This window comes from Saccopteryx leptura, chromosome 1 (assembly GCF_036850995.1).
Source record: "Saccopteryx leptura isolate mSacLep1 chromosome 1, mSacLep1_pri_phased_curated, whole genome shotgun sequence".
Classification (NCBI taxonomy): Eukaryota; Metazoa; Chordata; class Mammalia; order Chiroptera; family Emballonuridae; genus Saccopteryx; species Saccopteryx leptura.
The window spans coordinates 69167838-69180970 of record NC_089503.1 but is presented as its reverse complement, the minus strand read 5'-3'; the positions used below and the strand labels follow the sequence as shown (position 1 = coordinate 69180970).

The window sequence follows — 13133 nt, the reverse complement described above, 5'->3', positions numbered from 1 at the left end:
TACCAAAGACGAACTCTGTGGGGCATTAGCACCCCAAAGACTGATCCCCCATCTTCCTTTGCCTGTGGCCAGAGAGCCTGGGGATAAAGGTGGCGGGGGGGGGGGGGGGCAGCCGACTGACTCACAGCTGCCCAGCTGCAGAAAAGTAACTGAGGTTCCCAGGAAGCTCCCCACCCCCATGCCCATGTCCGAGCCTGCTAATCTCCCACCAGCAGGCAGTTCCCTGAGCTCTAAACCTCTGGACTCCTGGGTAATGGCCTCACATTGCTTTGTGTTTGTACCATGGCTTATAATGTTTTCTGAAAGATTTTGTATTCAGGGCAGTTTCTCTCAGCCTAGTTTATATTCTGTGTTTCTCCATTTCCATTTACTTCAAAAAAAAAAATGTCAAGGCAACATGCATTTTTATTTGCTTTGATTTAATTAATCAAAGCTGTCTGAGGGGCTGCTCTGTGGAAAAAGGAGCCATCTTGCTGAATACGGCACCAAGAATGAAACGGGGGGGGGGGGGGGGGGACAGAAGGCTACGTGGGCATACATTTCAGCTCCTTGTAGAGTTCTTTTACTACTCCGAGCTACCTGGAGATGGTATGGATTACGTGGGAAGACAGTAAACTAGAATAATGATTTTCACACCAGGGAACCATTATAAGAACTTGGATATGCCCACCCCCTGCCTCCCTGACCCTCTCCACCTCCTCACACACACACATACACACACACTAAGATTCTAATTCAGTCCATCTGGAGTAGGTCCTGGAAATCTGTAAATTTTTTTTTGTAAGTTCCTGCAGGTGATTCTGATAATAAAATATCTGGTGTCGGAAAAATTATAAAAGTGATTCAACCTTTCTATGTGAGAGTTGAACTATATGATTTCCAGCCTCTTTCGCACCCTGTGGTTCTGTGACTCTAACCAGCCTTATCAATACAATAGTCCTCCATTTGTAGAATCACATGTATTTTTCTCTCCAAGGAAAATTCCCAGTGCTATTCCTCTCGTAATTTTATACCTGCAAATGGTCATTCTTAAGTTGGGGGTCTTTCTTTTTGAGGTGAAACCATTTTAACAACCCTACTACAGCTGGCCTGGAAAAAAAAGTTTGTCCAGTGAGTCTAATATTGATATTTGTATTGTATTTCATGAGGGTCCAGTAATTCCCCCCTTCATATGTGTGCGTGCATTCATGTGTGTGCATGTGGCTGTATGTGAATTTCTCTAAAATTGTTTTCTTAGGATTCTAATTCTTTCCCAAAAATGTTACTATTATTATTTTATATGTTAATAAAAGATAACATATTTCATTATAGAAAAGTGGGAAATTTTAGAAAAGTATAAAGAAGAAATAAAAATTATTTAAAATCGCATCCCATAAAAGAGTTCTTATGCACTTACTTGAATGCAGTTTAAAAACTGTCGTGATCCTTTTTTGTGCCTGCTCTTCAATATTTTCCTTCTAAATGAGGCATCCTCATTTCATACTGCATTCAGCATCTTAAAATGGCAGCTGGTTCAAATATGATTTACTATTAGATTGGGGTTATTTTTTTATGAGTGCAGTTCAGCTAGTAGACCTGACCTGGAAAAATCTCATAATGTATAACATCATTGTTGACGTCACCCTTCAGGAAAATGTTTCTCTATTACGATGCCATTGAATCATCCCAGTAAAGCCAAGATGAAAATAATTGCCTTCCCCCTCTATTTTTTAAGAGGGTGAACAAATTTTACTTACCAAAACACTCCTAGAGCATGCTAGACACAATTCTAAGCCCTTTACAGTGAACTTATATAAACCTCATTGCAACCCTGTAAAGAAAGTGATATTACATTTCCACTTTATAAATCAAGAGGTGGATTAACTTGCCTGGAACTGCCCAGTTGGTAAGTGACAGAACTGGGTTGGAATCCAGGCTGCAGACTTGATGCTCTTAATTCATATGCAATCCTAGCTCCCAAGGTTACAAAAGTCAGACTTGACAAGATTTAATTCAACAAGCATTGCTTGAGCAGCGTCTGTGTGCCAAGTGCTGTCATTGGGTCACTGTCTGGAGCCCCATATTTATGGGGCCAACATGTAGCCATGGCACAGCTGCACTGTGATTAGAGCAATGAGGGTGACACCGTACAGAAAGGCACTGTCCTACTCTGCTCAGGCTGCCATACAAAATGTCACAGACTGGGTGGCTTAAACAATAGACACTTATTTCTCACAGTTCTAGAGACTTACCAAGTTTAAATTCGAGGCTCTGGCTAATTGGGTTCCATGTGAGGAACCTCTTCCTGGTTGGCAGGTGGCCTTCTTGCTGTACCGTTACCTGACTGAGAGAGGTTTTTTCTTAGGTCTCTTCTAATAAGGGCATTAATCCCATTTATAATGCCTCCACCCTCCTCACCTAATTCTCTCCCAACCCCACCCCCAACTTTCACCACATGTGGGTTAGGGCTTCAATCAATGAATTGGCTGGGGGAAGGTGGGCACAAACATTCAGCTAATAGCAGGTGTCAAAGGAAGTGAAAGGGCAGCAGAGAGAGGGATGGATTCCATCTGATGGTAGAACCGACTGGATTGCACCAGGTGCTTTCAAATACATGATTTTATTTAATCTTCACAAAAGCCTCATAGGGAAACAGGGTCACAGCCTGAACCAAGGTCTCTCTGGTAGTAAGACCAGATGGCTTTCCATTACTCCAAGAGTATACCAGCAGATCTCGCCAATTACTGAGTTCTCATTATGTTTCAGACCCCGTGCTAAATGACTTTCTTGCATTATCTCATTTAACATTCACCATAATTTTTTAAAGTCTGTGTTATATTCTGATTTTAACAACATGAGACCTCATATCTTAAGAAGTTGAATGGCCTGCCCTAAGTCACAGAGCTAGTAAATGATGATAGAGGCAGAATCCAAACCCAGGCCTGTGTGATTTCAAAGTCTGGGCTCTTAACATAGAGTCTCTGTTTTCTGAGACTGTCTAGTTTGTGTGAGGCCAAGCTGAGATCTATTCCACAGTCTCCTAATTCAAGTCTCTATACATTGCCCCACAGTGACTGGTCACCTAGGCTATTAGATGACAGCTTGCAGTTAGCATAGCATGAGGGTTTACTCACCTAGCCTTCGCAGCAAGCCTATGGCCAGTAATGTGGATGGCATTTCATTGCTCCCTGCCACAGGGCCTTGGAACACCCAGCACCTAATGATGCTCCCACCATCCAGTGCTCCAAGCCTGACTTCATTATGTGGTTGGCCAGAGCCTGAAAACGCCAGATGGGAGTTGGCTGGGAGGGCAGAGGGAGACAGTTGGCCTCATTAAACCATGCCCGTTTGGTACTCTCTGGAGATGCTAGGTGTCAGAATGCATTGTTCAGATTTGCTATCCAGTTTATATATTTTCAGTATTTTGGTCAGTGACCAAACTAGGGCGGAGAGGATTATTTCTGCTTAAACAATCTAATTAATTGCTTGCCTCTCTTGAGTGTGAGAGAAGTACAGCGGTCCTTCCCATCACTATTCGGTCTACCTTTTCCTTAATAAAAGTTTATGGACCTTAATGTCACCGATTTCTGCCAAAGGAAGATTTCTTGTCAAATAATTAGAGAAGGTGATGCTAAACTAAATTTATCAAATGAAAAAGTCACGAGATGGTGAACAACTCTATTAGAAACACTGGTTGTTTGGACAAGTTCCTTAAACTCTCTGAGCCTCAGATTTCACATTTAGGTCAAGAACTAGTAGCTTCCTTAAGGGTTCCTTCATTCATTGATATATTCAACAAAGATTCATTAAGTACCTGCTATATTCCTAGCTCTGCCTTAAGCCCTGGATTATTGTATAGATTATAGATAATATAAAGTACTTAGAGTAGTTTCTAGTTCTTTTGTGTATTTGCAAATGATGGATATTTCCCTTTCTTTAGATTTTGAGCTTTTGGTGCTCAAAAGGACATAGCATTATTTAGGGCCCTGTTTCCCAGGCTTAACCCTCATCTCAACAATAAGCGATCCACATGCAATCCAAGAGGCCCTAGAGAGCCATAGCCATAGCCACGCTCCCAAGGAGGGCGGTTTGCAGAGAACTCCAAGAGGCAACCAAGGTGGACCTCAGTGATAGGAAAGCAAGACTATAATGGGGTTTCAGTGAACACAAAAAGAATGCTGAAGAGAGAAGTCAATTAAATACTTGTGATATATTGTAAAAAGGCATTTGGCAAACCTGAATTTTCATGTTAAGAGTAAATTAGCCTGACCAGGTGGTGGTACAGTAGATACAGTGTCGGCCTGGGACGCTGAGTACCTGGGTTCCTAATCCTGAGGTCACCTCTTGAGCACAGGCTCATCTGGTTTGAGTGCAGGCTCACCAGCTTGAGCATGGTATCATAGACATGACCCCATGGTCACTGGCTTGAGCCCAAAGGTCACTGGCTTTAAGTCTAAGGCTGCTGGATTGAGCCCTAAGTTGCTTACTTGAACAAGGAGTCACTAGCTCAGCTGGAGCTCCCTGGTCAAGGCACATATTAGAAAACAATCAATGAACAACTAGAGTGCTGAGATTATGAGTTGATGCGTCTCATCTCTCTCCCTTCCTATCTGTCTGTCCCTGTCCCTCTCTCTTTTTCTTTTTCCCTCTCTCACAAAAAAAAAAAAAAAGAAAAAGAAAGCAAATAAATTCTGAATTGAGGCCGGGCTATTAAGGTATGGTATTATCTCAGTGACTATCTGCTTGACTTTGGTTATGGTTTACTTAATTCAGAATATTTGGAATATGGGGATGCAAGGGAAGGGGTTATCATTTGTGGAAAAAAATCAAACTAATAAGGAACTGTATTGGCCTTAAAGCTATTATACAGCCCATCTAAAATATCATGTTTTCTGAGAATTCCCATTAGTTAAGGGAGGTATGGTAGGTCCTTGAACGCTGTTTCCTGAAACTGAGTGGATATGGAAAGTCACTGAAGTTAGCTGTTAGCTGATAATGTTCAGGTCCTACTTCTACCACTTTTTCTGATTGGGTAAGCTTCAAGTCTCAGCTTTTCCAGTCATAAATGGGGTTGATAACACCTGTATCACTTGGTTATTGTGGGGAACAAATGAGTTGATGTAAATGTGAGAGAATTTGTCATTAATAATTATGTGTTAAAACATCAGCCACTACTTAATATATTACAGTATTATTGTTAATGAAACTTTCAAACCAAGTAGAAAGCAAAATTTCCCACTTCCTTCATAAGTGAACCAAACCATGCCACCTACATAGGCTTTAAAAATTTAGTCTATTGCCTATTTGAAAATTAATAATACACCACATCAAATATTAGGCTTGTGTGCATGTGTTTGTGTGTGTGTGTGTCTGTCAGTCCGTCTGTTCATCCAACAACATTCTTTGCAACCCTTTTAAGATTTAAGGGATGGACCATGAAAAATGGCCTAATAGAAATACTCCTTAAGAAACCTGAAAAGAATGGACTTAGAAACCAGGAAGAAAGATTTAGAATGCTATGGCCGAGCAATTCTTAGAATAGAATATTGGGGCGGAGAATAGAATACTGAGTGGAACCTAATATTATGCATATGGGGCCCACATCAGTTCTGTGGGTTTATGCAGAATTTGCGCAGCCTGATCAAATAACCATGTATTCTCTGAGTGCTACAGTCATTTTGGCAACATCTATTGCACTAGTCTTTTCCATATTTAGCCTGGTTGATCCAAAGCAGCCAGGATAAAGTCAGGGCTATAACAGCAGTTTTAGAAAAATTCAAAGAAATGAATATGAATTAGCATTTGCTCTTAGATGGAAACCGAGAAAAGCTGAAGGAGCTCAGAGAAGGCATTTTCTCCTCGAGCATCTGTCCAGTTGGCAGCTCACCTTATCTGAAGACTTCCTTGCTCTCCTCACAATGGTTGTATGTTGGGTGCAAGTAGAAACTCTCAGTAGAACATACTGCTTTAATAGCTGAAGTTAGATTTGAAAATTTTTGTTCAGCTGTTTCAACTCAAATATGCTACTCTTACATTGAAATAAATACATTCTGAAACTCCATTCTGTAACTATAGAAACCCCGATTCTCACTGTGTTTCATCTGGAAACACAAAAGAGCTCATAGTTAAAAAGGAATATGTTGTTAATTATTCATCTATGAATAGCTTGGGTTTCAGAAACCATTACGTTTCTGTAGATTTAGGTTTTTCTCTCTCTTTTCTTTCCCCATTTTTGAAATAAGAGCAAGCTAGCTCTATTTAAACAAAATGTCATGTTAAAACAATGCAATGGCCTGACCAGGCAGTGGCGCAGTGGATAAAGCATCAGACTAGGATGTGGAGGACCCAGGTCCAAGACCCCGAGGTCGCCAGCTTGAGTGCGGGCTCATCTGGTTTGAGCAAGGCTCATCAGCTTGAGCCCAAGGTCGCCAGCTTGAGCAAGGGGTCACTCGGTCTGCTGTAGCCCCCAGGTCAATGCACATATAAGAAAACAATCAATGAACAACTAAGGAACTGCAACGAAGAATTGATGTTTCTTGTCTCTCTCCCTTCCTGTCTATCTGTCCCTATCTATCCCTCTCTCTGTCTCTGCCACAAAAACAAAACATAATGCAATGAAATTTATTTTAGTTCAACAGTTATTTATTGAGAACTTGTTATAGCACTCTGTGGAGTGATACATGGGCCCTCCAGGATCATAGCGCCTTGCATGTGCAATGAGAAAGAAACACAGGAAGCAAGAGAGAATATCAGCGCAGAGCTACAAATACATGCTTCTGTGGGACAGAAGAGGAAATGATAATGTCACACTGGAGAGGCTCAAAAAAAATTAGGGGGCTATTTAAATTTCTGCCTTTTCCTCTTTTTTCAATGCCAGCCTTTCAAACAAGCCACAAGTTCTGGAAATTTTACTTTACTAATATTTCTCAAGCCTTTCTCCCCCCTCCACCTCATTATCATTTCTCATTATTTCCTGCCGAGATTATGGCTCTATCTTTTAAATAAGGCTCCTGCTTCCAGCTGTCCCTTCCCTCCTCTAATCTATCTTTCTCCTTCACCACGGTCATTTATTTAAAATGCTAATCTATTCTATTACTTTCCTGCTTTATATCCTCTAATAATTCTTGAGGGTTCCCCAGCGAAAAATCCCAGGGCCTTAGTGTGGATGGATACCTTCACGAGGAGGCTACTGCCAGCCTCACCTCCCCACCCTGTCTATAACATGTACCAGACTCTTGCTTATAGCCTCAGGGCATGGTGCATGCTGTCTCTCCTGTTGGGGAAATCCTCCCTGAACTGTTCCTACTGATAAGCTCTTTCTCATCCTTCAAGTCTCACATAAATTGACACCTCCTCCTAGAAGCCCATCCCCAAGCATTCCCTTTCTCTTCATCCTTCTGTGAGACATATGCTCCCACATTGCTGTCAACAGTCTTACTGTGCAGCTTTAGTAGTCTTTGCGCTTATTACAGTCATGCTTTTAAAGTGCTTTCTTTTTCTTTTTCCTTCTTTTCTTTTCTTTTTTTTTTTTTTCCTGTTCCCTAGCTCTTTGCTTGATACAGGGTAGGCACTCAATAAGTGTTTGATGAAAAAAATGACATGGCAGGTAAAATGATGAGATCTGCAATAAAATGACAGGAGAAGTCATTGGAGAAAAGGAAAACTTTAAGATTATCTATAACATGTTTGGCTTTGAGGTGAAGGTAGTAAGTTCCCTATGTTCTTAAAAGGAAATTGGGGGAAAAAAGGAGAAATGAGGCAAGAAGCTCAGAGAAGAGAAATCTCCACTTTAGGTTTATCTCTATGGGCTGTGGTTTCTTGAAATGAATTTTTATTGATTTATTCAGACATTTAAATAACAAATACTGGTTTTTCTCCCTCTTTGTTCCAAATACTGTCACTCTCAGTACATGTAACACAGAAATTTCAAGGAATGTGTTAACAGCTTAAAGACATTATACCAAGACCTTTTTATACTGAACAAAGGAACAGAAATATTTTAGAACACATTTTATTTGAGCTAATACAATAAGAAAGGGTGTTCTTCATTGAATGAAGAAGTTAATCATAAATGACTGGCCATGTGATAGTCTTTACTTTTAATTTTCTTTAGGGTGGAAAGAAAGGAACGTGCCCGATTGAAGACAGTGAAGTTTAATGCAAAACCTGGAGTGATTGATTCAAAAGGGGTAGGTACAACATAATCAAAACATTAAGTTCTCTCGGTTGCCATGGATTTAACTCTAATTAATATTTAGGCTTTCAGTAGTAAGCACATTATAGAGCTACCAAACAGTAAAGCACTGTTATTAATGTATTGCTAAAAGTACTGATATAATTTCTGGTGAAGTGGATTTATGGTAAATATATTAAATCCTGCAGGTAGAGCTGCTAGTGGTCAGTAGAAATCATTTGTTGATGAAGGTGATATAATGACTACAATGAAGAAGGAAAAAGAAAAAATGTAATTTAGATGTTTTCATTATTTAATTTCTTTTATGTTAAATTAAAGGTTCTAAAGTGATGGAGTCCATAAAAGATACCTGCTCATCATAAAATATGTCTAGTCTATTATGCGTTATAGAGCTAAGACAGTGGCCATGGAAATACACATATGGATCATCCAAGTGAATACATGGATTGTTGTGACAGACATAGAAGAGAAATAAATGAAACTTAATCACTGAAATTAAAATATTCAGTCATATGTATTTATAGTATATATTTAATAACAGCTTTAATGAGATATAATACACTACCATACAATTCACCAATTTAAATATGCAGTTCCAAAGGTTTTTTGTGTATTGAGTTATGCAACCACCACCACAATTTTAGAACATTCCATCACTCCATCAAGAGCTCCTGTAGCAGTCACTTTCCATTCCCCCTCCTCCATCCCTACCCAGCTCTGGGCAACTACTAATCTACTTTGTCTATATAGATAGGCCTATTTTGGATATCTCATATAGATGGAATTATATGCTATGTGGTCTTTTGTGACTGCTTCTTTCACTTTAAATAATGTTCTCAAAATACATCTATGTTGTTCCATGGGTAACTACTTTATTTTTTTCACTGCCAAATAATATTCCATTGTAGATATACCTCATTTAATTCATCTATTCATCAGTTGATAGATATTTGGGTTGTTTCCATGTTTTGACTATTATGGATAATGTGGCTGTGTACATTCATGTATACTTCTTTGTGTGGAGAGACACTTGTTTTCATTTGAGATATACCTAGCAGTGGAGTTGCTAGGTCATATAATAGCTCTATGTTTAATGTTTGAAGAACTGCCAGACTGTTTTCCAAGGCAGTTGTACCATTTCACATTTCTATCATCAGTGTGTGAGAATTCCAGTTTCTTCACATCTTCACCAACACTGTTGTAATGTTTTTCTGCTTATAGCCATCCCATTTGGTCTGAAGTGATATATCATTATGGTTAAATCTGCATTTATCTGATGACTACGAGGTTGAGCATTTTTTCATGCGCTGTTGACCATTTGTATATCTTCTTTGGAGAAATGTCTATTCAGATCCTTTGCCCATTTTTTTTTTTCTTTTTTTTTTTTTTTTGTATTTTTCTGAAGCTGGAAACGGGGAGAGACAGACAGACTCCCGCATGCGCCTGACCGGGATCCACCCGGCACGCCCACCAGGGGCGACGCTCTGCCCACCAGGGGGCGATGCTCTGCCCCTCCCGGGCGTGGTTCTGCCGCAACCAGAGCCACTCTAGCGCCTGGGGCAGAGGACAAGGAGCCATCCCCAGTGCCTGGGCCATCTTTGCTCCAATGGAGCCTCGCTGCGGGAGGGGAAGAGAGAGACAGAGAGGAAGGGGGGGGGTAGAGAAGCAAATGGGCGCTTCTACTATGTGCCCTGGCCGGGAATCAAACCCGGGTTCCCCGCACGCCAGGCCGACGCTCTACCGCTGAGCCAACCGGCCAGGGCTTTGCCCATTTTTAAATTGGATTCTTTTGGTGTTGTTGAGCTGTAAAGGCTCCTTATATATTCTGAATATTAATCTCTTATTAAATATATGTTTTCCAAATATTCTCTCCCATTCTGTGAGTTGTCTTTCTACACTCTTGATAGTGCCTTTTGGTACACAAAAGTTATTAAGCTTGATGAAGTCCAGTTTATCTTTTTATTTTGTTACTTGTGTTTTGGGGTGTCATATCTAAGAAACCATTGCCTAGTCCAAGGTCATGAAGATTTATGTTGATTTTGTTTTCATTTTTATATTTCTTAAGGTTATAAGTCTTTTATAAATTTAACTCTTACATTTAAGTATTTCATCCATTTTGAGCTAGTTTTTAAATATGATATGAGGTAGGGTTACAGTTTCATTTTTTGCATGTGAATTGTCTTAATTTTGTTTTGGATTGTCCATTGCAAATGCACAGAAATATTATTTTGTATATTAATCATATCCTATTACCTTACTAAATCCATTTATTAGTTCTAATAGGTTTTTTTGGGGGGGTGGTAGATTTCTCAGGATTTTTTGTATACAAGATCTTATCATATGTAAAAAAGAGAGGAGTTTTGACTTCTTTCCAATCTGGATGGTTCATATCTTTGTCATGCCTGATTGCCCTGACTTTAAAACTTTAAGACAATGTTAAATAGAAGTGGCAAGAGCAGTCATATTTGTCTTATTACATATCGTAAGGGAAAATCTTTCAGTCTTTAACCATTAACTATGATGTTAGCGATGGGTTTTACAGCTTTATCAACTGTAAATGATAATACTAGTATCTTGATACTATATTGTAAAATATCTTTGCTCCCTTCTCTCTTCCTATTCTCTTTCTGTTCATCTCCTTTCTTTAATTTTCTGTCTTAACAATTCTGCTTTGTGAGTTGTCAGAAAGAACCACAAGTTATGGTCAATATACATCACTCTGAAAAACAAGAAGAAAAGGTGCCATTTCTCAGGACTTTTGAGCCCCAAACCATAAGTGCCCTTTGTATTTTTAAGTAGAAGTGTCATTGGGCATCCCATTCATTAATATAATAATTTGCCTTCTCCTAAAACATTCAAGTGGGAATCAATTTAAACATACGTTGTTACACTAAAAAAAAAAAAAAAGTGAAGGTATACATCATTATGCACAAAGTCCTTTTAAATAAATAGTGCTTACATACAAAGGGATATAATTTTTCAGTGATTCTTGGTGAAAATTTAAGGATAGATTTCCTGTTTCTTTCATTTATATAGTTCAGTATATATCCAAAATTTTTGTTGAATACCGACCATGTGCCAAACACAAAGCTGGAGCTTGTGAAAGATTCAGAGTGTAACAGGCCCTTCTCAAGAGCTTTTTCATCAATGAGAACCCAGATGTTTTGTTGATAAGACCAAAACTTGTGTATCGTACTTTTTAATCATATTCTAAAATACTATTAAGTATGCACCAATGCATAGAATAAAAGTTCTAGGATTTGAATGGCTACTGAAAGACAAGCAGTGATCATGGGAAAAGGAAGCCCTGGGCCAAAAGTCAGGAGGGTTAACTGAAACCTGGGTGCTGGTTTCAGTTCATGACTAACTAAGTCACCACTGCCCCTTGGGCTTCACTAGCAAAATAACAGCTTTGAACTATGTCATGCATATCAGACAAGTTTCATCTCCTATGTAGATGGATGGATTGATAGTTTTTACTTGGAATGGTGTGTTAAAAATGATTGTGAGGCCATACACAACCTTGACAGGAAAAGAAAAAATGCCATGATCAATTTTGGGAATTGATCTCTATTTGATGTGCCTGGATTCAATAATTTTTAAGGTATCCACCAGCTGTAATTCTCCATGAGTCAATAAATTAAGAAATAATGAGCCAAAGTTTTCCAAATCCCCATGAGAATAGTACAACAGTGAGAAGACATTTGTCCAGAAGTAGAAAGCAGAGAACAGTTAAGAGAAAGTTATTACACAATAGAATACAATGGTACCTTGAGATACGAACAGACCAACAGACAAATTTTTTTAATATATGAGCTGTGACTTGGTCCGTATTTTTGTTCGAGATCCGAGCAAAATTCCGAGATACGAGTCATGATTCAGGAAGCTGCCACTAGTTGGCGCATTGGCGCACAGGTCCAGTATCAGCAGTTTGATATACAAGTTGACTGACTTACAAGCTTTGTTACAGAATGAATTAAATTTGTATCTCAGGGTACCACTGTATACAAATGATGTGTTATTGAATTGTACTCCTGACACCTACATAATTTTATTAACTAGTGTCATCTCCAATAAATTCAATTTAAAAAAAGAAAGAAAGAAAAAAAGTGCACTGAAAAAAGAAGAGACAAACAGTGTTGAGAGTTGGAAAAGTTGGGTCAGGAGATGCCAATCACTTTGAGCCAAGGCCAAGGACTATAAACATAAGTCATTATTATAGAGGCTTTAGTCTCTAGTACCATGGAGTGAATTTAGGGAAACTCTTTGGGATGAGAAAACTCTTTGGTATTTAAAATAACCTTATCATTTGCTGGCATTTACAGAGCACTGTGAAATGTTGCCCAAGTTCAAAATGAAAGCCTGAACTATTCTGGAGCAGCTTAGAATCAATTAGTATATGTGAAGCAGGTTATGACAAGAGCTGTGAGAATTTGAATTTATAAGCACAGGGTGACCTGAGAGTACTTCATAAAAGAATTTAGACTTTAATTGACCTTGAGTTACTTTTCCTGAACTATCCATTGATTTAAAAAAAATTTTTTAATGCTGCAAAATACCAGGGATTGTGCTAAGTGCTGTATTGAGCAGCAAAATAAATAAAAGGGCAAAATGTCTCATCTCGAGCTCACAAAGAAAAATTTAGAAAGTCAAAAAAATGTTATCAATGATGATCCCAGTGCATGTAGAGAATTAACCATCTTCATTGTCAATATCAGGAGACAGAGGCTCAGGAAGACAAACTAATTTATCACAGATCACACAGTTAGTAGGTACAAGAGTCAGGTTTAAACTCGGATCATTTTGACAGCAGAACATTTGTTCTTTCCTTGTCTTTACACTGTACCTTATTCCATTGGAGGACAGAAGAGAGTCACTAATTATGCCTTGAGTAGGAGAGAAAGCCTCAAAGAGAAGGTGTCATTTGAATAAGATCTTGAAGCGTAAGACCTTGCCGTGC

General features: G+C 39.0%; 1 protein-coding gene across 23 annotated transcripts in view; it reads left to right on the top strand.

Moving 5' to 3' along the window:
• DLG2 (discs large MAGUK scaffold protein 2) overlaps positions 1–13133 on the top strand; it is a 2140731-nt gene that overhangs the window by 2069607 nt on the left and 57991 nt on the right. For all 23 annotated transcript variants that reach the window (XM_066369745.1, XM_066369736.1, XM_066369732.1 and 20 more), the window contains one exon: positions 8093–8168. In XM_066369745.1, coding sequence (XP_066225842.1) covers positions 8093–8168 — 76 coding nt within the window. The remainder of the gene's footprint in view (positions 1–8092; positions 8169–13133) is intronic.